Source organism: Buteo buteo, chromosome 9 (genome assembly GCF_964188355.1).
Source record: "Buteo buteo chromosome 9, bButBut1.hap1.1, whole genome shotgun sequence".
Taxonomy (NCBI): Eukaryota; Metazoa; Chordata; class Aves; order Accipitriformes; family Accipitridae; genus Buteo; species Buteo buteo.
Window position 1 is genome coordinate 45,036,087 of NC_134179.1, and position 19,451 is coordinate 45,055,537.

A 19,451-nucleotide genomic window follows, 5' to 3' on the forward strand; every position below is an offset into this window, starting at 1 on the left:
CCGGACAAACGGACATCCCATTTCTTGCTACGAAAAGCAACGTGACAAACTCTTCCTAACCTACAGCTTCCCGGCCAGGCGGGGAGGGCGATGAGGGACAACCTACGCCCGGGTTTTCTCAGGTCTAACAACAAGCCTGAACCCGGGCTGGGGACAATCTCCGGCAGCCCCCGGTGTGAAGGGGGGGCCGCAGCGAGGGCAGGGCTGGGCCCGGCGCCCCTCGGCCCTGCGCTGCCCGCCCCAGCAGGCCCACCGGCGGGGAGAGGGCATCTCTCCAGCTTCCTGCAGCTCGCCCCCCACGCCCCAGCCTGCCTGCGCGGCCCCCCGGCACACCCCTGACCCCCCAGCCCAGCTCAGGCCCACTTCGGCCCAGTGCTCCCCAGCCGCCTCCCAGCTCACCCACCACCCACGGGCCGCCCCGTAGCCGCCGACGCGCATGCGCAGAACCCGCCCAGCCCCCTGCCCGCCGCGCAGGCGCGGACTGTACCACCCCGCGGCGAGGGAGTGGGGGTGGTGCGAGGAAGGAAACGCTCCTCTTCCCCCACGTCCCGAGCGGGACCCGACCCCCGTCTGTTCACCCCACCCGTGACACCACCGCGGCTCTTCTCTCGCCGCTCTTCGGGGCCGTTCCGAGGCGGCGGGGACGGAGCGGAGCGGGCGCGGGGTGGTACGTGCCGCTCCCCGTGACGCTGGCTGTGGGCGGGGCCAGGCTCGCCGCCTCTTCCTCTCCGCCCGGCCGCCGCCATGAGGTGAGGAGCCGAGCTCTGCTGCTTTCGCCGGGCTTGCCCCGGCAATGACGGGGAGCGGGGGTGATCGACGGGGTGGCCTCAATAACGGGGGTTTCTCGGCCACGCTACAGAGAGGCTCCGGACCCTGTGAGGTGGCTGCGGCCTCCTTCAGGCCTCGGGGGAAAATGGCGGTTGGGCCGCGCGCTGGGGAGGGGGCGAAATGGCGGCCGGGGCCCGGGCCGAGGGGAGCCCGAGGGAAGGGACCGCTGAGCGGGGTTTGACCTCGCTGTTTTCGGGCCCTGTGGCCTTTGGTCGCTTCCCCTTCCCCGTCGTGCTGTTGCAGCAGCGCGGCCTGCGGCCTGCAGACCCGCTGCGGGCTGTCCGGGCCTTCAGGCGCTGCGGAAGCACCGTCCGGCCGCGGGAAGGAGCGTGGTGCTGAGCTGTGTCCGTGGTTCTCCGCAGTATGCTCCGGCTCCAGAAGAGGCTGGCCTCCAGCGTGCTGCGCTGCGGCAAAAAGAAAGTCTGGCTGGATCCCAACGAAACCAATGAGATCGCCAACGCTAATTCGCGTAAGTAACCATCTCTCACGGACACGGCCATGCTATGCGTGGCTTGTGTTGTCCTGTGGAAAAGGGATGCGTCAGGCATACAGAAAGAGGCTTTTTGACTAGCTCGTTAGGAATGAGGTTGGCTTAGGTAAAAGTCTGACACTTGGGCAACTGCTTTGCACTTCAAAGTGGAAATGAGTCCATCAGCAGGATTTACGGAGTTCCTCGGTGCACCGACAAGAACATGGTTCCTGGTGAGTTCTTGGTAGTGGGGTTAGTACGTGGTGTCCTCTGAGATAACTAGTGAGGGAGAAATGGGAGGGGGAAGGAGCAACTACAGCAGCATGAGGGGGCTTTGGGGGAAAGTCTGGCTTGTCCTTTGCGTTGGATCCTTTTTGTACAAGCCAGATGGGAGTCTGTACTTGCCTAATGCATCTTCTCATTGCACCTAAGATGCTGAATGTGAAGTTTCTTGCTATAGGTCAGCAGATCAGGAAATTGATTAAGGATGGTCTGATCATCCGCAAACCCGTGACCGTTCACTCTCGTGCCCGATGCAGGAAGAACACTTTGGCCCGCCGGAAGGGCAGGCACATGGGCATCGGTAAGTGCTGGCTCCCAGAAATGTCTCTTTTCCATGCTGCGTGGTCCACCGACAAGCTTATATTAAGCAACTATCTCCAAGAGTCTTGTAGTAGGGCCTAAAAAAGACAGCGTATATGTCAATAATTTTCTTGAAGAGAAGGATTAAGCACTTCAGCAAAAGCATGTTGTTCAACTTTCAGAAATTTGGCCTCATTCTCATCCTGTTTTCCCTTTCTAGGTAAGAGAAAGGGTACAGCTAATGCTCGTATGCCCGAGAAGGTGACGTGGATGAGGAGGATGCGAATTCTGAGGCGCCTGCTCCGCAGATACAGGGAGTCCAAGAAGATTGACCGCCATATGTAAGCCTGCTGTGCCATGCCTAGCTTTGGGTCGCGTGCCCACGTGCTTAGATACCCCTTTCTTGCTGTATGCAGCTTCTGCAGCCAGCTCCTTGGTGTGCAGATTGGTGAAAAGAAATCCCCTCCAGGAAGCATGGCACCAGAGAGCTGCTCTGGAGTAATCCCAGTAGTTTTCCAGGCAAGCACTCTGCCTGCTTGGAGGAGGGAAGAGCCAATGCAGCAGCTTCAGAGTGACCCTGCTCTTCACAGCACACTCGTGTGCATTGCTGCTCGGTGCCAGGAGGGGTGCAGGGTGTCTGGAAGTTGCACGGTGGTTTGATCTCCTGGGCAGCCTCGTTTACAGTCCGTTCTGTTCTGCTCCATTAGGTATCACAGCCTGTACCTGAAGGTCAAGGGTAACGTGTTCAAGAACAAGCGGATCCTGATGGAGCACATCCACAAGCTCAAGGCAGATAAAGCTCGCAAGAAGCTCTTGGCGTAAGTGCTGCCTCACTATTAAGCTTTGGTCTTGCAGGTTGTGGATTTTTTTTTTTTTTAATAACTCTGCAGGCAGGTAATTCCAGGTGGTTTCTGTCACTGGTGGCTCTATCGAGAGCCCTGGTGAAGAATCAAACCAAAACTGGGTAGGGCTGGCTTGAAGCAGAGAAAATACGTAATTCTGGCAGAGCTCTGTGCATTCCACTGCAGGCGGAGCAGATGTTAGTTGCTCATAGAGCTGTAAACTGGTAGGATTACTGATCCAGCTGCTTAGATCAGTAAGTGGTTGACAAGGGGAGATGAGGAGACATAAGAGCCAATGGATTTCAAAATCCTGCTGTGGACTTGGGAAAAAAAAAAAAAAAAAAGCCGATATCTTAACTTTGGTCTCTCGTAAAGATGTATGACCCCAGCCAGCCCGAATGAGGCAGTCCCCAGAGCCAGGATCACAGCTCCTCCTTGGCCAGAACAAATTGCCTGGTGGTGTGGGGCCGGGAGGGCAGCAGAGCCCAGCGTGCTTGCTTGGGGCTGAGCAGGACCAGGTTAACACCGGTGGGAGCTAGTTAAGAGCTGTGGATGGCATGTGAGCACTTACTTCAGCAGCTGGTTTGGTAGACCAGGATCCTGTGGAGCAAGAGGAGACCAGGGCCAGTGGTAAAGGCTTTCTCGAGGCTGTTTTGAGGTGATCGCTGCGTATTCACTAACTCTTTAACTTCTTGCAGTGACCAGGCCGAAGCTCGCAGGTCCAAGACCAAGGAGGCTCGTAAGCGCCGTGAGGAACGCCTGCAAGCCAAGAAGGAGGAGATCATTAAGACCCTCTCCAAGGAGGAGGAGACCAAGAAGTAAACGCTGGCTGTCTTGTGTACATAGTGTTTTCCATCCACAACTGTTCAGTAAAACACCACATGCGGGACTCCTCCTACCTGGTCTTGTGCTCACTCTCTCTCCTGGGTTTCTGGAACTGGGAGGGAAGGGCTGGGAAAGAACTGCCGCTCCCCACCTTGGTGCTGGCTCTGTCCTGCGTGTTAGGAACCAAATGAGTTGGTTGGGCAGTTCCTGGGGTACGGGTGAGCCGTGGCCCATGGGGCTGACAGCAGAGGGATAACATGGGTCGGAGCGAGTCGGTCCTGCTGACACCAGCCCTGGTCCTGGGCCAGGCAGCCCCAGGGCCGGCTGGGGAGGGCAGTGGTGCAGGCAGAGGCCAGGTCCTGCGCCGGCAGTGCTGCAACTGCAGCTGCCTTTCCCCCTCCTGAGCAGGGCTGTGACACCTCTGCCTGCTGCACAGTGCTGCCCTGCTGAGCTCTGGTGGGAGAAAAGAAGGGGTCTGGGGGGGCTGCCCCTGCCACCCACTGCACCCCAGAGCCCTTTCCCGAGGCTCCCTGGCCCAGGCAGGGACAGGCAGCAGCTCCTCAGGGCAGTGCTGGGGCTTGGGCACGTCCCTGCTCAGCAACACCTTCAGCTGGAGCTTCTGGATCCTCTGCTGGTCCTTAGGGGTGGGCTGGAGACCACTGAGCAGGGAGATGGGCTGCAGCCCCCCACACCCATGCTGTTGGGCTGGGGCCAGAGCTGTCAGGGAAAGCTTTTGGGGGGGCTTTGCACCCACAGCCACCCTGTCAGCCCCTCAGGCAGCCCTTGCAGCTCAGCTGGGAGCAGTGCCAGGACGGCACTGAGCAGGATGGGACTTGCACAGGGCAAGGACACGATGGGAAGGGGCGGGGGTCTGCGTGCCCCCAGGCACCGGCGTAAAGGGGCCAGAGCTCACACCAGGGACCCCCCCCAAAGCCAGGTCTGGCCCTTCCAGACACCCCACACTCACCCAAGCGGTTCCTCACCAAACTCGATGCCTGTGGGTGCTGCCATCCCCACCCTGGGGACCCTCCATACTGCAAGGGCAGAGACCCCCCACAACCTCTGCACCACCCTTGGGGCTAGCTGGGGCTTTATAAACAGGGGGGTGGGTGTCCCCACCCACAGGAAACACAGCTGAGACCCTCCTACCTCATCACACAGGTGATGGGACCAGCTGGGCATGGGGCTGGGTCTGCCCCCGATGCCCGGCATGTGCCCCACGCCATGCCCAAGTACCATGTCCCCCTGTGTCAGCCCCCCCTCCGTGTCAGGACACCCCGACGTGCCCCCGGTGCCCGCTCTGTCCTTGGCCCTGCCGCCGGCTCCACCGATGGTGACTCACCACGGCCGGGCGCAGCGTGACTCATGCGGCCAGAAAAGAACCCCGGTGTCCACGGCGGGTGGCACGTGGTACCCCAAAAGGATGGCACCGAGACAAAGGGATGGGCACCCTGGCAGCGCTTGGGGTGGGGGGGGGAACCATCCGCACCCCCCCCCCTCTGCCCAGACACACGGCACCACCAAAGGTCCTCCGGCCGGCACAGAAAAAAAATGATCCGGTGGCACCAACACTGCAGCGGCAGCAGCTTTTTAATTTAGGATCTCGGGCTGGAGCATCCCGGGAGCGGGTCCGAGTGCTGCCCGGGCACGGGTGGGGGGGGCAGTTATTGCTTGGGCGAGCCGAGCGTGCAGCAGCCGGGCAGGACACGTGCGCATGGAGCTGCACACGCGTGTGTTAGTGCACAGATACAGGCGTGTACGGCTCTGGAGTGTGCGTGTGGAGCGGCACCGACGCGTGCGCATGGGGATTTGCACACCCGTGCTGCCGTGCACACACACACCACCCCCCCGCCACGCAGACCGGGGCCGCACATGTGGGGGTTTAGGAGCAGCCGTGTGGGTGCCCCGTCCATGGGCAGTGCCACCCTTGGGGGGGGGCCACCCCCGTGTCCCCTGCCCCGTGCCAGCAGGGCACATGCCTTGGGCTGGACCCCTGAGGGATGGGGACATTGGGGACAGGCCCCCCGGGCATGGCTCAGGGCTGGGGGGGGGGTTTCAAGTACCGCCCCGACGGGGCTTCCTGAGGTGTGGTGATCCAGGGGAGACGGTGGTGCCGGGATGGGGACGGGGACACCGGGGGGGGGGGGCTGGATGCTGCCGCCCCCCCTCAGATCTCAGTCAGCGCCTCGGCAGGGACCAGCCCCCGCTTCCTCCCGCTGGTCACTCGGACAAGGCCCTGGGTCCTGCCCACGCCGACACAGATCTGGACAGACAGACAGACAGATGGACGGGCAGCTGGGCACAGCCCTGGTGGCATCACCCCGCTGACGACGGACCCAACTCGGTGCACCCCGGAGCGGCAAGCTGCTGGCACCAGTGGGGTCCCCCCCTCCCTACCTGGTTCTCCCTGAGGCTCATGCGCCCCTGCTCCTTGTCGCCCTGCACGGCCCGGCAGCTCCTCCAGACGCTCTCGCCGGGACGGACACGCTGCACGAAGTTGGCCGGGAAGAAGCCCAGCCGGTCGCCCACCTTCCCCTGCGGCACGGCCGAGCGGTGGCTGAGACCCCCCCAGCGCTCGCTACACCAGTGAATGCCCTGGCACGTGCCAGGGCTGCCCATGGGAACCAGCCCCCAGGCTCCCGGCTGCCCTGGCATGTTCCCCCCCCCGCCCAGAGATACCCACCCCCCGTAGCCCCCACAACCCACCCCCCAGAAACACCCCCCCCCATAGTCCCCACGGCCCCCCCTGACCTTCCACCAGTCCTCGTTGGAGTCGTCCACCAGCGTGACCCTGTCCCCGGGCCTGGGGGGAGGGAGGCGTGGGGCAGCGTGGGGATGTCACCCCCCTCCGCTGCCCCCCCCTGGGTCCGGTCCCCCCCCCCCCCATCCTGCCGACCCCTTCCCCACTCACTGCAGCGCCAGGTCCTGGTGCTCCTGGGGCACGAACTTGTAGAGAGCCACGTAGGAGAACATGGGTGCCCCGTCCCGCCGCGCCGGCCCCCGGGCAGCCTGCGGACACAGCCAGCCCTGCCCCACGGCCCCAGCCTGGACCCCCAGCCCGGCCCCCAGCCCAGACCCCCAGCCCCGTGCCAGCATCCCATCCCTCTGCCCCACAGCCCCCTCCCAACACCCCATCCCTCTGCCCCACGGCCCCGGTGCATCACCCGAGACCCCCGGTCCCTCCCTTCATCCCCATCCTGACCCCCCCCCCCCCCCAGACCCCCACCTGCTGCCTGGGGCTCTTCTCCTCCACACTGTCCCTCTCTGCTGGGGTGAGAGCTGCTGAGACAGACAGACGGGGGGGGGCAAAGTCAGCCCTGAACCCCCACCCTGGCCCCCACCCCAATGTCACCCCCTTACCACTGCTTGGGCTCCCGCCGCTGCTCGGGGGGTCCCCGCTCTCCTCCCCAGCTGCTGCCTTGTCACCCTAGGGCAGAGGGAGGGGTTGGGGGGGGGGGTGTCCTCCACCCCCACATTGCCCCCCCACACCCCTCCCCAGTTCTGGGGGGTACCTGGATAGCGGGGGGCAGCTCCGTGGGGCCGCTGCCGTGTGCCAGGGAGGTGCCGAACCGCAGCGCCTCGTACACCGGGTCCACCTTCGCGCCGGGGTCTGCGGGGGGGGGGACGGACACACAGGGGGGTGTCAGGGTGTCCCCCAACCTTCTCCCCAGGGAGAAGGCGCACCCCGTGGTGGGTGCAGGCTGGCTCTGCGGTGCAGCCGGGGTGAGGGGGCTCACCTGGGGGGGGCTCACCCTGCCCGGAGCCCCCCTGCTCCGGCAGCAGCAGGGGTGAGCTGAAATTGCGGTGGAAAGAGGTGGCCTGGGGGAAAAAACAGGGGGTTTGGGGGGGAAAAAAAAGGGGGGGACACTGAGTGTACCCCTGGGGGCCGGGGACCCTCGTGTGCACGGGGATGGGGGGGGGGGGCGCTGCTTGCACACGCACCCACATCTCTGTGCTCACACGTGCCCGTGGGCACCCGGACCAGCTCACACGCGTGTGCGCGGCCACGCACCCCGCCGCCTGCAGCCCCCCCCCCCGCGGATGGGGCTGTGGGGGGGGGTCGGGGGGGGGGGTCTGGCAGGGCTGTGTGTGTGTTTGTGTGTGTGCCCCCCCCCCCCCCCAGCACGTACCGTCTTACCGGGGCACTGCTGGTGCGAGATCCCCTCGGAGCACCAGAGGTGCACGCCGGCCTTGCACGCTTTGCACCGCAGGCCCTGCCGCGAGTTGCCTGCAGGCAGAGATTTATTTTTTTTTTTTGGGGGGGGGGGTGTCACGACCAGGGGCAGGGGGCTGCCCCCCCCCCCGGTACATCATCATCATCATCATCCTCCCCCCCAGCACCCACCTGCGATGAGCTGCCGGCACAGCTCGCAGGGGCAATGCTTCTTAAAGACGTATTGCTGGAAGCCGTGTGTCCGGGGGGGGGACGGGGGGGTCCCGGGGCCCTGCACCCCCCCTCCCGGCCGTGGGAAGAGGCTTTCCACGCTTTTGCTCCGCAGCAGCGTCCGGAGGGACAGGGACCGCTTCAGCCGCTGCATCTGCCGGAGGGACAACCCCCCCCCCGGGGTGGCAGGGACCCCCCCAGGGGTGACAACAATCCCGTGGGGATCCCTCCAAGGGTGCCAGGGATCCCCCCCCCCCATAGCAGGACACCCCCCCCCCTTCTTGCTCCCGCTGCACCAGCCCAGCCTGGCCGGCGATGGGGGTACCCGGGGGGGGGGTCCGCTGACCCCCCCCGGGCTGGGCCAGCGACACCCCAAAGCGGCTGAGCCCCCCCCATGCACAGACACCCCCCCCCGGTTGCTCCCCCCCCCCCCCGGCCGTACCTTGGTGCCGTGCCCGGTCCCGGGGCCGGTGGGTGGTGGCAGGGGGGGCTCGGGGGGGCCCGCCGGTTCGTTCTCCCCGGGCAGCTCCGTCATGCGCCCGCCACGCCCCTTCCCACCCCCCCCGCCCACCCCTCGCTGTCGCGACAGCGCCGCGACCCGGTCGCGACAGCACCGCGCTTCAAGCTGTCGCCGGCCCCACCCCGCCGAGCGGGGCTGGGGGGGGCGGGAGGGAGATGGAGAGATATGCTAATCTTTGGCTGGCCATTGGCTGCCGGCCCCCATGGGGCGGGGCTTGCCCCCCCCATCACCAGGCGTCGTCTATGGGGGGACATTGGGGGGGACCCCCCATGGACAGCCTGGGGGGGGCAGCACCCAGGGACACCCCCCCCCGACACTTAGGGGGCAGCATCCATTCCCCCCCCCCGATATCCCGGGGGGGTGTCAGCGCTCATGACACCCCCCCATTACCCCCTGGGGGGGGGGGACAGCACCCATAGACCCCCCCCAATTGCACCATGGGGGGGGGCAACACCCAGGGACACCCCCCCCCTTGACACCCCACTCCCCGACACCCAAGGGGAGGGGAGCAGCACCCATATCCCCCTCCCTCCCCAATTAACACCCCCCTCCCCATTGACACCTGGGGGGGTGTTAGTGCCAGCCCCCCTTTTTCTCCCCAAAATGAGCCAAATCTGGGTGAAATTAGAGAAATTAAGATGCAGCGGGGGCCGCGCGGGCTGGCACAGGGCGGCCTTGGCTTCTCGCCCTGGACAGGGTGGACTGGAATGGCTGGGGGGGGGGACGGGACACGGGGACAAGGGGGGGGGCAGATGTCCTTGGCTGGGCTGGGACAAGGGGACAGGGCATGGCTGGGGGGGGACACAGCCCCCCCGGTGTCCCCCCCACTCTGTATTGACGACAAACACAGGAGGAGGACACCCCCCCCCCCCTCACTATTTAGTGTCAACTCCCTTCCCAAACTGGACCCAACTGGGCCAAACTGGGCTCTCACCGCCCTTCCCTGTGCCTATAAAAGTGGGGGGGGGACACCAAACTGTCCCTCCCTGCTGGCACCCTCTGTGTGTGTGTCCGTGTGTCCGTCCGTGTGTCCGTGTCCCCCCCCCGGACACCCCCACCATGCTCTTCTGGCATGGTCAACCTGACCATTACTGGTCCAGTCCTGGGGAGATGTACCCCATCTCCGGCCCTGGGCTGCTCAGGTACCCCCCCCCCAAAAAAAAAAAAAATCCTACAGCATCCCTTGCTTTTGGGGAAACTGAGGCACAGCTGAGTACCCACCCGCCTTGGGGGGGGGTGTTTCCTGCAGGGACCCCCCCGTGTTGCCCTACTTGAAGCAGGAGGAACCCAACGGCATCTCCACCTCGCAGCCCCCCTGCCCGGCTTTCCAGTACGTGCTCTGCGCCCCCACTTCTCCCGCCGTCCGGCACCACGAGGAGACCCTCACCTACCTCAACCAGGGTGAGCTGGGGGGGGGGCTCTGGGGGCACGTTGGGGGGGCGGTGGGACCCCCTCTCTGGGGACTCAAGCACCCACTTTTGAGGGGTGTGTTCTCCCCCCCCCAGGGCAGTCGTATGAGATCCGCATGATGGGGAACCCCCGGGCGGACCCCAGCGGGGAGGGACGGAGGATGCTCAAGGTGAGCCGGTGGTGGGGACCCCCCCAAAAACCTGGGGTGATGCTTTGGGGCACACCCTGGGGCAAAGCTCTGACCTTAATCCTCAGCTCAGCCCCAGTCCAGCCCCAGTTCAGCCCCAGTTTAGCCTCAGCGCAGCCTCAGCTCAGCCCCAGTCCAGCCCCAGCTCAGCCCGGGTTCAGCCCTGGTCCAGTCCCAGCTCAGCACCAGTTCAGCCTCAGCTCAGCCCCAATTCAGCCCCAGTTCAGTCCCAGTCCAGCCCCAGTCCAGCCCTGGTCCAGCCTCAGTTCAGCCCCAATTTAGCCCCAGTCCAGCCCCAGTTCAGCCTCAGCTCAGCCCCAGTCCAGCCCCAGTTCAGCCCCAATTTAGCCCCAGTCCAGCCCCAGTTCAGCCTCAGCTCAGCCCCAGTCCAGCCCCAGTTCAGCCTCAGCTCAGCCCCAATTCAGCCCCAGTTCAGTCCCAGTTCAGCCCCAATTTAGCCCCAGTCCAGCCCCAGTCCAGCCCCAGTTCAGCCTCAGCTCAGCCCCAGTCCAGCCCCAGTTCAGCCTCAGCTCAGCCCCAATTCAGCCCCAGTTCAGTCCCAGTTCAGCCCCAATTTAGCCCCAGTCCAGCCCCGGTCCAGCCCTGGTCCAGCCCCAGTTTAGCCCCAATTCAGCCCCAGTCCAGCCTCAGCTCAGCCCCAGCTCAGCCCCAGTCCAGCCCCAGCTCAGCCCCAGTCCAGCCCCATCTCTCCACGGGGCAAGAGGCCGTGGCCGTGGGCTCAGCCCGCAGCCGTGGCTGGTGGCGTGGGCCTGATCCTGCGGCGCAGAGCGTGGTGCGGGTGGTCTTCCACGACCGGCGGCTGCAGTACTCGGAGCAGCAGCAGCTGGAGGGCTGGCGGTGGAGCCGACCCGGCGATCGCATCCTTGACATCGGTGAGTGCCAGCGGCAGACGGGGGGGTTTGGGGGGGCGGCTGGGGGGGCCGTGCTCACCCCCCCTCCCGCAGACATCCCACTCTCCGTCGGCATCCTCGAACCCCAAATCCATCCCACGCTGCTCAACACGGTGGAGTTCCTCTGGGACCCCTCGAGACGGACGTCCGTCTTCGTGCAGGTGGGAGCCAGGCCTGGCCGGGGGGCTGGAGTGGGGGGGCCGGGGGGGGGCCACGGCGGCCGCCCCCGACCCTGCTGTCCCCGGCCAGGTTCACTGCATCAGCACTGAGTTCACGCTGCGGAAGAACGGGGGGGAGAAAGGCGTCCCCTTCCGCATCCAGATCGACACCTTTGGGGTGGGGGGCAAGGGGGACCCCCCCGAGCACCTCCACTCCGCCAGCTGCCTCATCAAGGTGTTCAAGGTATCAAGGGGGGGGGGCACCAGTGACCCCCGGGTGACCAGTGCTCTGGGGGGCTGGATGCACCAGGGTCCGGGTGCACGGGAGTGTGGGTGTATGGGGGTCGGAGCACCCCAGGGGTCTGGGTGCCTCAAGGGATCTGGGTGCATGGAGGGGGGGGGTCAGGGGTCCCCACTGGCCGCCGTGGCGGTGGTCCCGGGGCTGCACTCACGGCCCCCGGCACAGCCCAAGGGGGCCGACAGAAAGCAGAAGACGGACCGGGAGAAGGTGGAGAAGCAGCCGGCGCTGGAGCGGGAGAAATTCCAGCCAGCCTACGAGAGCACGGTGCTGGCCGAGGTGGGACTCGGCCCTGGTACCCCTCCCTGTGGGTCGGGGTGCCCCCCCCGGGACCCTGTATCCCCTGACCACCCTCCCTCCATCCTCAGTGTGCCCCATGGCCGGACACGCTGGGGGTACCCCACAGCCCCCCAGGGACCCCGGGGCTGCCATCTCCTCACTCCTTCAAGCTGCTGAGCCCCGAGAGGTAAGCGGGGGGGCCCCCCTGGACCCCCACCCACCGCCAGGGTCCTCTGCTCAGCCCCGTCCCGCTCCCCGCAGGGTGTGCGCGTCGCCCGCCTGCGCTGCCGAGAGCCCCGCGGAGAGTCCTGGTGAGGTGAGGGTGCCGTCTGGCCCCCCCCAGGAGAGCCTGGCTGGGCTGAGAACTTGCCCGCTCGGTTCATGCCCCGGCTGAGGCTCCAATCCTGCTGCCGGCAGGCGCTGAGCCCCTGCGCATCCCCCCTGGAGACGCAGCAGTGGCTGCACAAGTGCCGCTTCTCTGCCTACGCCCGGATCTTTGCCAACTTTGCAGGTGAGGCCGCGGGCAGTGCCGGGCTGGGCTGGGGGGGAGCAGAGCCAGAGCCCCCCCCTGAGCTCCCCTGTCCGCAGGCGCCGACCTGCTGAAGCTCTCCCGCAGGGACCTGATCCAGATCTGCGGAGCCCCCGACGGCATCCGCCTCTGCAACGCGCTGATGGGCAGGTGGGCTCGGACGTCCCGCTGGGATCCTCGGTCCCTTTTTCCGGGGACCCCCGGGAGCCTCCGTGGTGCTTGGCCGGATCCTGCGTCCCCCACCAGACCCCTCTTTGCCTCCGCAGGTGCCCGCGGCCCCGGTTGACCCTCTACGTGTCGCGGGAGCCCGCCGGTGGGGCTGAGGGTGCGGAGGACGGATGCTCAGGTACGTGGGTCGGTGCGGGGCAGTATTGGGGCGGAGGGTCCGCGCTCACTGCCCCGTCCCCAAACTGTCCCCAGGGCTGTACCAGGAGGTGCAGCTGGAAGAGCTGACGACAGCCGAGCTGACCGGGAAACTGGCCGAGCTGCTGGGGCTGCCCGCGGGCCAGATCCTGCGGGTGTCCCGCCAGGGACCCTCCGGCATCCACATCCTCGTCAGCGATGCGGTAAGGACCAGGGGGGGACACATCGGGGCAGTGCCAGACCCCGCAGCCATCCTGGTCCCTCGGGGTCTCCAACCTGCTCCCAGCAAGACTCAGCCCCCACGGGTGCCCTTTGCTGCAGCGGGATGGGGGTCTGGGCGCCGGGATGGGACATTCAGCCCCAACCCGGACCCCCTCACCTCGTGTCGCGGCCCCGCAGATGATCAGGAACCTCCTGGACGAGACCTGCTTCGTGGTGGCCGTTGGCAAAGGTAACGTGGTGGCCAGGGGCTGCGGGCAGGGGTCGATGGCCCCGGCTGAGCCGCGTCTCTGGGCAGCGCCCGGCCCCGAGGGGTACCACCTGGTGCTGCGGTAGGAACCGGCCCCCCGGAGCCGCATCACCCCTGGGAAGGGACATCTCCCACCGGTGCCGGAGCGAGACGTGTGGGGATGGAGAGAGGAGCCCGAGGCTGGCACCGTCCCCGAGACCCCATCCTCCAAACACCGTTCGCCCTCCCTCCGTCCCTGCCAGGCTCGCTCAGCCCCTCACGCAGAGGGGCGAGAAGAAGGGGTCCCATTCCGGCTGCCAGCTCGTCTCCATCCCTTTCTCCCTGCGCTGACGGCAGCCGCATCCCCACACCCGCCGTGTTGCCTTCGCCTCATCCCCATTTTGTATTAAAGGACGGAGGGAGCCAGCCCAGAGCGTGGCCTCGTCCCTGCGACGCTGGCTGGGGTTTGGGCAAAGGGTCCCCGGGGTCCTGCAGGGATGGAGCCCACCATGGCACGGAGCCCAGGGCAGCCCCAGCTGGCAAAACCCAGTAAAGCCTCATTTCTGCGTTTTGGCTCAGGGAACGGGTTATTTTTAACACCGAGTCCTTCCCCCAAGCACAGTCCAGCGCGGCCGCTGCTGGCACGGAGGGCAGAACCGGGCAGTGAAGCGAGACAGGGGACGCCTTTGGGAGGAAACGACTCGCGGGGCAAAGGACGGGTTTGGGATAAACAAGGGTTTGGGATAAACAAGCTGGCGGGAAGTTTCCCCAGGGAGGAAGGACAGAGACCGAGAGGAGCCGGAGGATGCGGGTGAGAAGCTGGGAGGGCACTGGGACATCCCCTGGACCGGCTCCGAGATCAGAGTGCTGGCAAACACGGAGAAGGGACAGCGGCGAGCACAGGGGCAAGGGGAGACAGGGGACCGTGGACCACGACCCTCCCCAAAACACTCACCACCGGAGCTCGGTCCCACGAGCCCTTTCCCAACTGTCCTCTCCACCGCCAGACCCTCGCCACCCCACAGAGATCACATACAGCACTATCACACAGACAAGGGACAACTTGGCTACATATATATATATATTTACTTTTAGTTAATGGCATTATTATATCCACACAGTGTCAAGGAAAGCACAGATTACAATATCATTAAAATAATATTTTACAGATCTCTCTATAATATATATATATAATCACGGGAGCATATGACAAGGTTCCAGCTCATGTGTCCAGTACATCAGACTGAACAGACATTGTGAGCCCACCCCAGTTTAAAAATGCATTAAAAATACGGAGGAGGCCAGCCCTGTCGCCCAGCACGGGGGTCTGCGGGCACAGCAGCCCCTGTGCCGACCCGCGGGTCCTGCACCGGCTGGGCTGAGCTGGAGGACGAGAACAGTGAACACTCGGCGTTTGCATAGAGGAGGGGGAATAATCCCATTTTAGCAGACACTGAGTTAACAGCTGGGGCCTGTGGGGAAAACCACAGTGAGCTCAGATGCACCTTCAGGGATGGAGGAAGGTTCGTGGCCGCAGCATGAAGAACCCCGGGGAAAGGCAGGGTGCTGGGGGTGCGGGATTGCGGGCAGAGGTGGCATTTCCACGGCCCCCCCCCGGCAGCCTGGGTGCCCTCCCGAGGCAGGGCAGGGGCTGGTGCAGCCTGGCCAGCCCTGCAGTCTCACCGACTGGTGAGCAGGAGATGGATTTCTTCATCTCTTAAAAAAAAAACAACAAAAAAAAACCACCAACAAAAAAACCCCAAACCAACACAAAAACCCCAAACCTCCACGCAAGTAAAGCTGCCAGCACGGAGAGCACGTACCGCCGGCTGCAGCGAAGGGCAGCGAAGCCCAGCACCGCCGGCTCTACCGAGCCGCCCGTCTCGCCGCGACAGCCGTAGCCGCAGGACGGTGGCCAAGGAACGCGGGGACCAGACGAGGTGTCACCGGTGACGGGATCCCGTGCCGAGATGTCCCCTCCGTACGAGAGCCCTGGTGACAGCAGCCACCCGGGCTGCGAGCGCTTGGCCAACCGCCCGGGGAGGGTCCCTGGGGGTTCAGCCAAGGGGGGGGGGCGAGGGGCCGGGAAGGCACAACAGGCTGCCTGAGCAGGGACTGAAGCTGTTGAATGAAAGAGGAAAGCGGCTTCTCCCCCACGCGCTGGGTTTTTTTTTTTGGCCCCACGCAACTCCCTCAGCTGCAGCACAGGGACCTCGGCGCCTGGAGGGGAGCTGGGCGCCTCTGCCAGGCTTCAGCATGGCAAGAACAAAAACCTTGGCCAGCTTGCTTGGATGCCAGAAAACAAAGCAAATCAGACAACCCCCCCCCAACCAACCAACCCCCAAACCATGCAATCCTTCATCAGAAGAGGCCAAAACGTTTTAAACCTCATTTTCAGGGCACACCCCCACACAGGACACTGTAGCGAAGAACCTTGTCATACTGATCTCCCATCCACCCCCCAACAAAAAAGAAAAAAAAAAAAAAAGGAAAAAAACAAACCCCAAAACCATGACACCATGGGCCAGCCATGAACAACACAGAGTAAAATTAAAAAAAAAAAAATTACAATGATGCTTAGAAAATAGGAATTTGTTAGAGTTTTTGTTTTAAATAACCACTGTGACAGCACATTACACTTGCCACATCCTCGTCCTCTTCGGGAGCAGTCAGAGAATTCAGATAAAAAGTGCTGCTGTGTGTCTCGAAAGACCAGAAAAGCCTAATTTTTGGTTGCATCAGCTCTCCTCACACCACGTCCCTGGAGGATCTTGCCAGCGCCAGTCCAGAAGGTCTCAGGCTACTTCCCTAGAGATGTCCCCTCTGCTCGCCAAGTCCAAGAGCAGGTCGAGGCCAGGGCAGCTCCAACCGGGCTGCGCGACGTGGCCGGGGTAAGGTGCCGAAAGGCAGATCCAGGTTACAGCAAAACACCGCTTTCTGAGGTGGCAACGCACCGTCCGGCCTCCGCTCTACGACTGCGGGACACAGCTTCTACAGAGGCATCTTGGGGTTCTGGGGTGCACGCCGGTTTGGAAGGGAGGACAAGGAAAGGGCCAATGTAGAGCGAACAGCTCAGGGTCTCAAACGGAGGACCTGGTCTGCCTGGGTCCAGCCAGTCTAGCGCAGAGGCTGGAAAAGAGGCATTTGGCACAAGTAGGGAGCTTTCAAATTGATTGGATTTTCAGTCAGGGCTTGCTCCTCACTGAACCTTTCAGTAGAGCCACCGTTTTACATCACTTACCCCTCAAAACGACAGTAAAAAGACATTCCTCTAAAAGATGGGCCCTGAATCTCAGTGCTCGATGCCTTCCGCAGCCACCAGCTAAAACCTAGGGCCAGTGCTCGACCCAGCACCTAGCACTCCTCCAAGCCCAGCAGAAACAAGGGTGCAGGCATGCGGAGCAGAAACAGCATTCCCAAACACAGCCCATGGCCGGTATGCCGCCACGTGCAGGAGGTTTTGGTTTTTTTGCTCTACAAAGGTATTCCTCTAGTAAGACACAGCTTGGAAAATGGTGTTTATTGGTATTTATAAATACAAACATAAGGAAGAGTCCATTTGAAGACGGATAATTGACTTAAAAGGACACTGTCAAGTAGTTTGAGCTACCTTAATGCTGTCACCCTGTTTGGAAAAAAAAAAAATGCTTTGGGTTCTGTATTCTTGAGTTTTCCCTTGAAAACTCATGCTCTGTTACAAAGAAATCAGTCAGCCAACTACACCCTGGCTTGCAAATCCATTTTAGCTCTCCCCTGCCACAGTATAAACTAAACAAAGTGTTCTTCCCAGAGTTGTGCAAATACTGTGATTGCTGGGTGCTGCCCCAGGCGCACCCGCCCGTTCAGAGTCAGTCTGTTACCATGGGAAGCACCATTATCTTCTGCCACCCTGAAAATCGGAGAAAGGAGTTCTGCAAATGAAGTATAGGAACATGCTCGTTGAGGAGAGAGTCCACAGCGCTAAAGAGGATTTGAATAAATATAACGGATTAAAAGCGATCTACAGGAAAGGAATTGACAGTATCCTTTTAAACACAGCATACTGGATTTCCTCCCAGCAGACTGTGCATCTGCAAGACTTCGTTAAGCATATACAGATGGGTGGGGGAAATTTAAGTTCTAGATGAAGGGGATACAGCTTCGGTGGTACTAAGCGACCCTTCTGACTGCCTGAATAGCTCAGACAGCGGTAAGAAGGTGGGAAGCAACACACTGCCCTCAAAGCAAACCCCCATTGAAAAACCAAGCCCCCAGGACCCTGAAACAGCCACTCCTCGTGCTGCACCCTGCTTTTCCCGCACCGCAAGATTCTTCAGCATAGAGGTGAAGCACCACTTCCTTGGCTGCTGGCAGCTAGGATGATTAAACAGACCTGCTCCTCTCTGTCTCAGTCAGCTGGGAACCATCCATAAACATGTGTGCTCCCTTCCATCCCAGGGTGCAGACAGCAGGAAGAGCGCAATTACTTACACGTCAGCTCGTCTTCCACAAACCTGTTAAGAGTTTGACCAAGTTCTGCCCCATTAAACCCTTGGCGTCTGCCCATCTGTTCACATGTTTCATACTGGGCATCTGGAACTGCCAGCATCAAGGAACTGGGAGTTCACAGAGCTGGCCCGGGCTGTCTACGCTCCTCTGAAGCACCTGGGCTAATCTTGCCTGGAATGCCTCAACACCAGCTGCTATGAACACATACCCTGACAGCTGGGAAGGACTGGCACATAGCAAACCCCCATTTCATTCAGATGGTTCCTTCTCCAGGGCAAGACACTTACCTGCGGAAGATGCAAAAGTCAGCAAAATCACCCAGCGCTCGCACCTCAGCGTACAAAAACGTGACAATAATCGAGGGCGTATTTTCAGGCCTGCTGTTTCTCCTGCTTCCATTAGTGAGTGATTATTTCTTGATCAGAGCAACAAGCAAAAAGATTCTACTTTGCTTTTCCTTGGGGGCAGGATGAAGGGTCGGAGGGACAGGACAGGAGGAGTAGGGAACTTACAGTCACTGGAACAGAGACTATAACTTTTTCCCTCTATCAAGAGTTATATTCTTGTCACTGGGATAAAACCTGAAATGCAAAACAAATTCGGACACCCAACCACTGATAAAAACAGGCCAAGAAGCCTACAAGAGCCAAGCCTGTAGCGCAGCTCACTTGCCATTTAAAAATCTTCCTAACAGGTCATTACAGGCTCAGGCTTCTAAAGGTAAAAAGTACTTTTTAAAATTTCAATTACTGATTCGTAACTTTTGTTTGGTAAATCTCAAAAAATTACTGAATTAGAAATCTGTAAAAAAAGTGGGATGTAGGGAGGGTAAAAAAAAAAACTGAGCCTGACATTACAGATTTCAAGCTATATCACAACAATCTAGGAAGCCTCTGAGCTGGATGCTACAGAACACAGAAGAAACAGGTGAACCTTCAATGCGAGCATGCTCAGGGTGGTCAGCAGGGAACGGGAAGTAGAGAAGCACGAGTAAATCATGTCTCACAACAGCTGCTGTTTCATTCCCTCACTGAAAAATGGACACAAAACTTGTTGGGATTTTCAGGTTCTTTTTTTTTTTTTCTTCTGGACAACGGATGCAGGGTTAAAGCATGTTCCTTTCCTCTCCCCCTCTCCCCATTTCAACACGTTTCAGTTACTATTCCAACCTCAACAGCAGCAACAGTCATTCTGGGTTCGCAAAAACCTCCCCTCCTTACCGCAAAGATTTCATCTGAGCATGCCCAGTAGGAATGGTTCAGAATTATACCAATCCACCTACAGAAAAAACCAACACAGCTCCAGCTCCCATACTGCCGAGTTCATCAGTTTGCTGGAACAGGTGGGGTGTGTATATGTATGTGTATGGGTGGCTACAGGGGCCTGGCGCCACAGCCCTGCTCACTGGCCCTTGCAAATGACACTGGTATCGCTTTCCTTGAAGATACTGGTGTCCACCGTAATTCTACAAGTGTAATTAAATACTCAGTTTGCAAGGATGACCACTTCCAGTGTCATAGGATGATGCAACATCTGCAGAAGCGTTGTCTGCTGCCTCCAACCGAAGGAGGTGGAGTCACAGGCGCGAAGTAGGCATGGACTTTAATATTGGGTAAATGGGTCTGAAAAGACAAACACAACGTGTCAAGTGACAAGCGTAGTGGCAGTGCAAGAGTCAAAGAGAAGTTGAAATAGGCCTGGCTTGCTTGTCTTCAGACTACAAACTAACACAGACATAAAAACTAGAGTCAAACTCTTTCAGTTCACCAGTGTGATTTTCCCACAGACTGTGGATTAGCAAGTTCTTTCTGTGACCAGAAATGAGAGTTACAGGGAATAAGGAAAAATGATGCTCTTTCCTCCCCATTAATCCTGTGGTAGCTGTGGGCAACAAAACAACATCTAACTGTACAGATCTGTGTTCTCTTTG

At 61.3% G+C, this 19,451-nt stretch overlaps 4 protein-coding genes across 16 annotated transcripts in view; 2 read left to right on the plus strand and 2 right to left on the minus strand.

Annotated features, from left to right (window-relative positions):
* Nucleotides 1-660: 660 nt before the first annotated feature.
* Nucleotides 661-3,619, plus strand: RPL19 (ribosomal protein L19). Its single transcript, XM_075036471.1, has 6 exons — nt 661-749; nt 1,191-1,297; nt 1,758-1,880; nt 2,100-2,220; nt 2,587-2,697; nt 3,420-3,619. Exons 1-6 carry the CDS (start codon nt 745-747, stop codon nt 3,541-3,543), a joined length of 591 nt encoding a protein of 196 aa, XP_074892572.1. The 5' UTR covers nt 661-744; the 3' UTR covers nt 3,544-3,619.
* A 1,505-nt stretch (nt 3,620-5,124) lies between these two features.
* On the minus strand, nt 5,125-8,542 carry STAC2 (SH3 and cysteine rich domain 2). 5 transcript variants are annotated; one of them, XM_075036931.1, is made up of 11 exons: nt 8,373-8,542; nt 7,892-8,084; nt 7,677-7,774; nt 7,284-7,365; nt 7,059-7,156; nt 6,907-6,973; nt 6,773-6,828; nt 6,458-6,555; nt 6,298-6,349; nt 5,944-6,081; nt 5,125-5,809 (listed from the first exon to the last, which is right to left on the minus strand). In XM_075036931.1, exons 1-11 carry the CDS (start codon nt 8,463-8,465, stop codon nt 5,714-5,716), a joined length of 1,071 nt encoding a protein of 356 aa, XP_074893032.1. In that variant the 5' UTR covers nt 8,466-8,542; the 3' UTR covers nt 5,125-5,713. The 5 variants fall into 5 exon arrangements, with proteins under 5 accessions (XP_074893032.1, XP_074893029.1, XP_074893030.1 ...); XM_075036928.1 differs by lacking the exon at nt 8,373-8,542 and having other exon boundaries at nt 6,910-6,973; nt 7,892-8,217; XM_075036929.1 differs by lacking the exon at nt 8,373-8,542 and having other exon boundaries at nt 6,773-6,825; nt 6,910-6,973; nt 7,892-8,216.
* An 895-nt stretch (nt 8,543-9,437) lies between these two features.
* Nucleotides 9,438-13,170, plus strand: LOC142034741 (transcription factor CP2-like protein 1). Its single transcript, XM_075036483.1, has 15 exons — nt 9,438-9,592; nt 9,700-9,851; nt 9,956-10,029; nt 10,835-10,940; nt 11,013-11,119; nt 11,208-11,360; nt 11,583-11,693; nt 11,783-11,880; nt 11,955-12,009; nt 12,111-12,204; nt 12,282-12,372; nt 12,489-12,580; nt 12,643-12,788; nt 12,985-13,036; nt 13,103-13,170. Exons 1-15 carry the CDS (start codon nt 9,510-9,512, stop codon nt 13,138-13,140), a joined length of 1,452 nt encoding a protein of 483 aa, XP_074892584.1. The 5' UTR covers nt 9,438-9,509; the 3' UTR covers nt 13,141-13,170.
* Nucleotides 13,171-16,538: 3,368 nt separating this feature from the next.
* The window catches only part of FBXL20 (F-box and leucine rich repeat protein 20), a 44,023-nt gene continuing 41,110 nt past the window's right edge, over nt 16,539-19,451 (minus strand). For all 9 annotated transcript variants that reach the window (XM_075036477.1, XM_075036482.1, XM_075036480.1 and 6 more), the window contains one exon: nt 16,539-19,143. In XM_075036477.1, coding sequence (XP_074892578.1) covers nt 19,036-19,143 — 108 coding nt within the window. In that variant the 3' untranslated portion in view covers nt 16,539-19,035. The remainder of the gene's footprint in view (nt 19,144-19,451) is intronic.

What these genes read in the sequence shown, in the direction of transcription:
- RPL19 (XM_075036471.1), top strand. An exon ending in AAGAAGATTGACCGCCATAT is followed by an intron (nt 2,221 to 2,586) that starts GTAAGCCTGCTG and finishes CTGCTCCATTAG; the next exon opens with GTATCACAGCCTGTACCTGA. An exon ending in GCTCGCAAGAAGCTCTTGGC is followed by an intron (nt 2,698 to 3,419) that starts GTAAGTGCTGCC and finishes AACTTCTTGCAG; the next exon opens with TGACCAGGCCGAAGCTCGCA.
- STAC2 (XM_075036926.1), bottom strand. Translation starts at nt 8,189, where the DNA reads ATGGGGGGGGGGGATCCCTGGCACCCTTGGAGGGATCCCCACGGGATT. An exon ending in AGCTGCCCCCCGCTATCCAG is followed by an intron (nt 6,974 to 7,058) that starts GTACCCCCCAGA and finishes CCTCTGCCCTAG; the next exon opens with GGTGACAAGGCAGCAGCTGG. An exon ending in CGGCGGGAGCCCAAGCAGTG is followed by an intron (nt 6,829 to 6,906) that starts GTAAGGGGGTGA and finishes TGTCTGTCTCAG; the next exon opens with CAGCTCTCACCCCAGCAGAG.
- LOC142034741 (XM_075036483.1), top strand. Translation starts at nt 9,510, where the DNA reads ATGCTCTTCTGGCATGGTCAACCTGACCATTACTGGTCCAGTCCTGGG. An exon ending in AGGGACGGAGGATGCTCAAG is followed by an intron (nt 10,030 to 10,834) that starts GTGAGCCGGTGG and finishes CCTGCGGCGCAG; the next exon opens with AGCGTGGTGCGGGTGGTCTT. An exon ending in GCCTCATCAAGGTGTTCAAG is followed by an intron (nt 11,361 to 11,582) that starts GTATCAAGGGGG and finishes CCCCCGGCACAG; the next exon opens with CCCAAGGGGGCCGACAGAAA.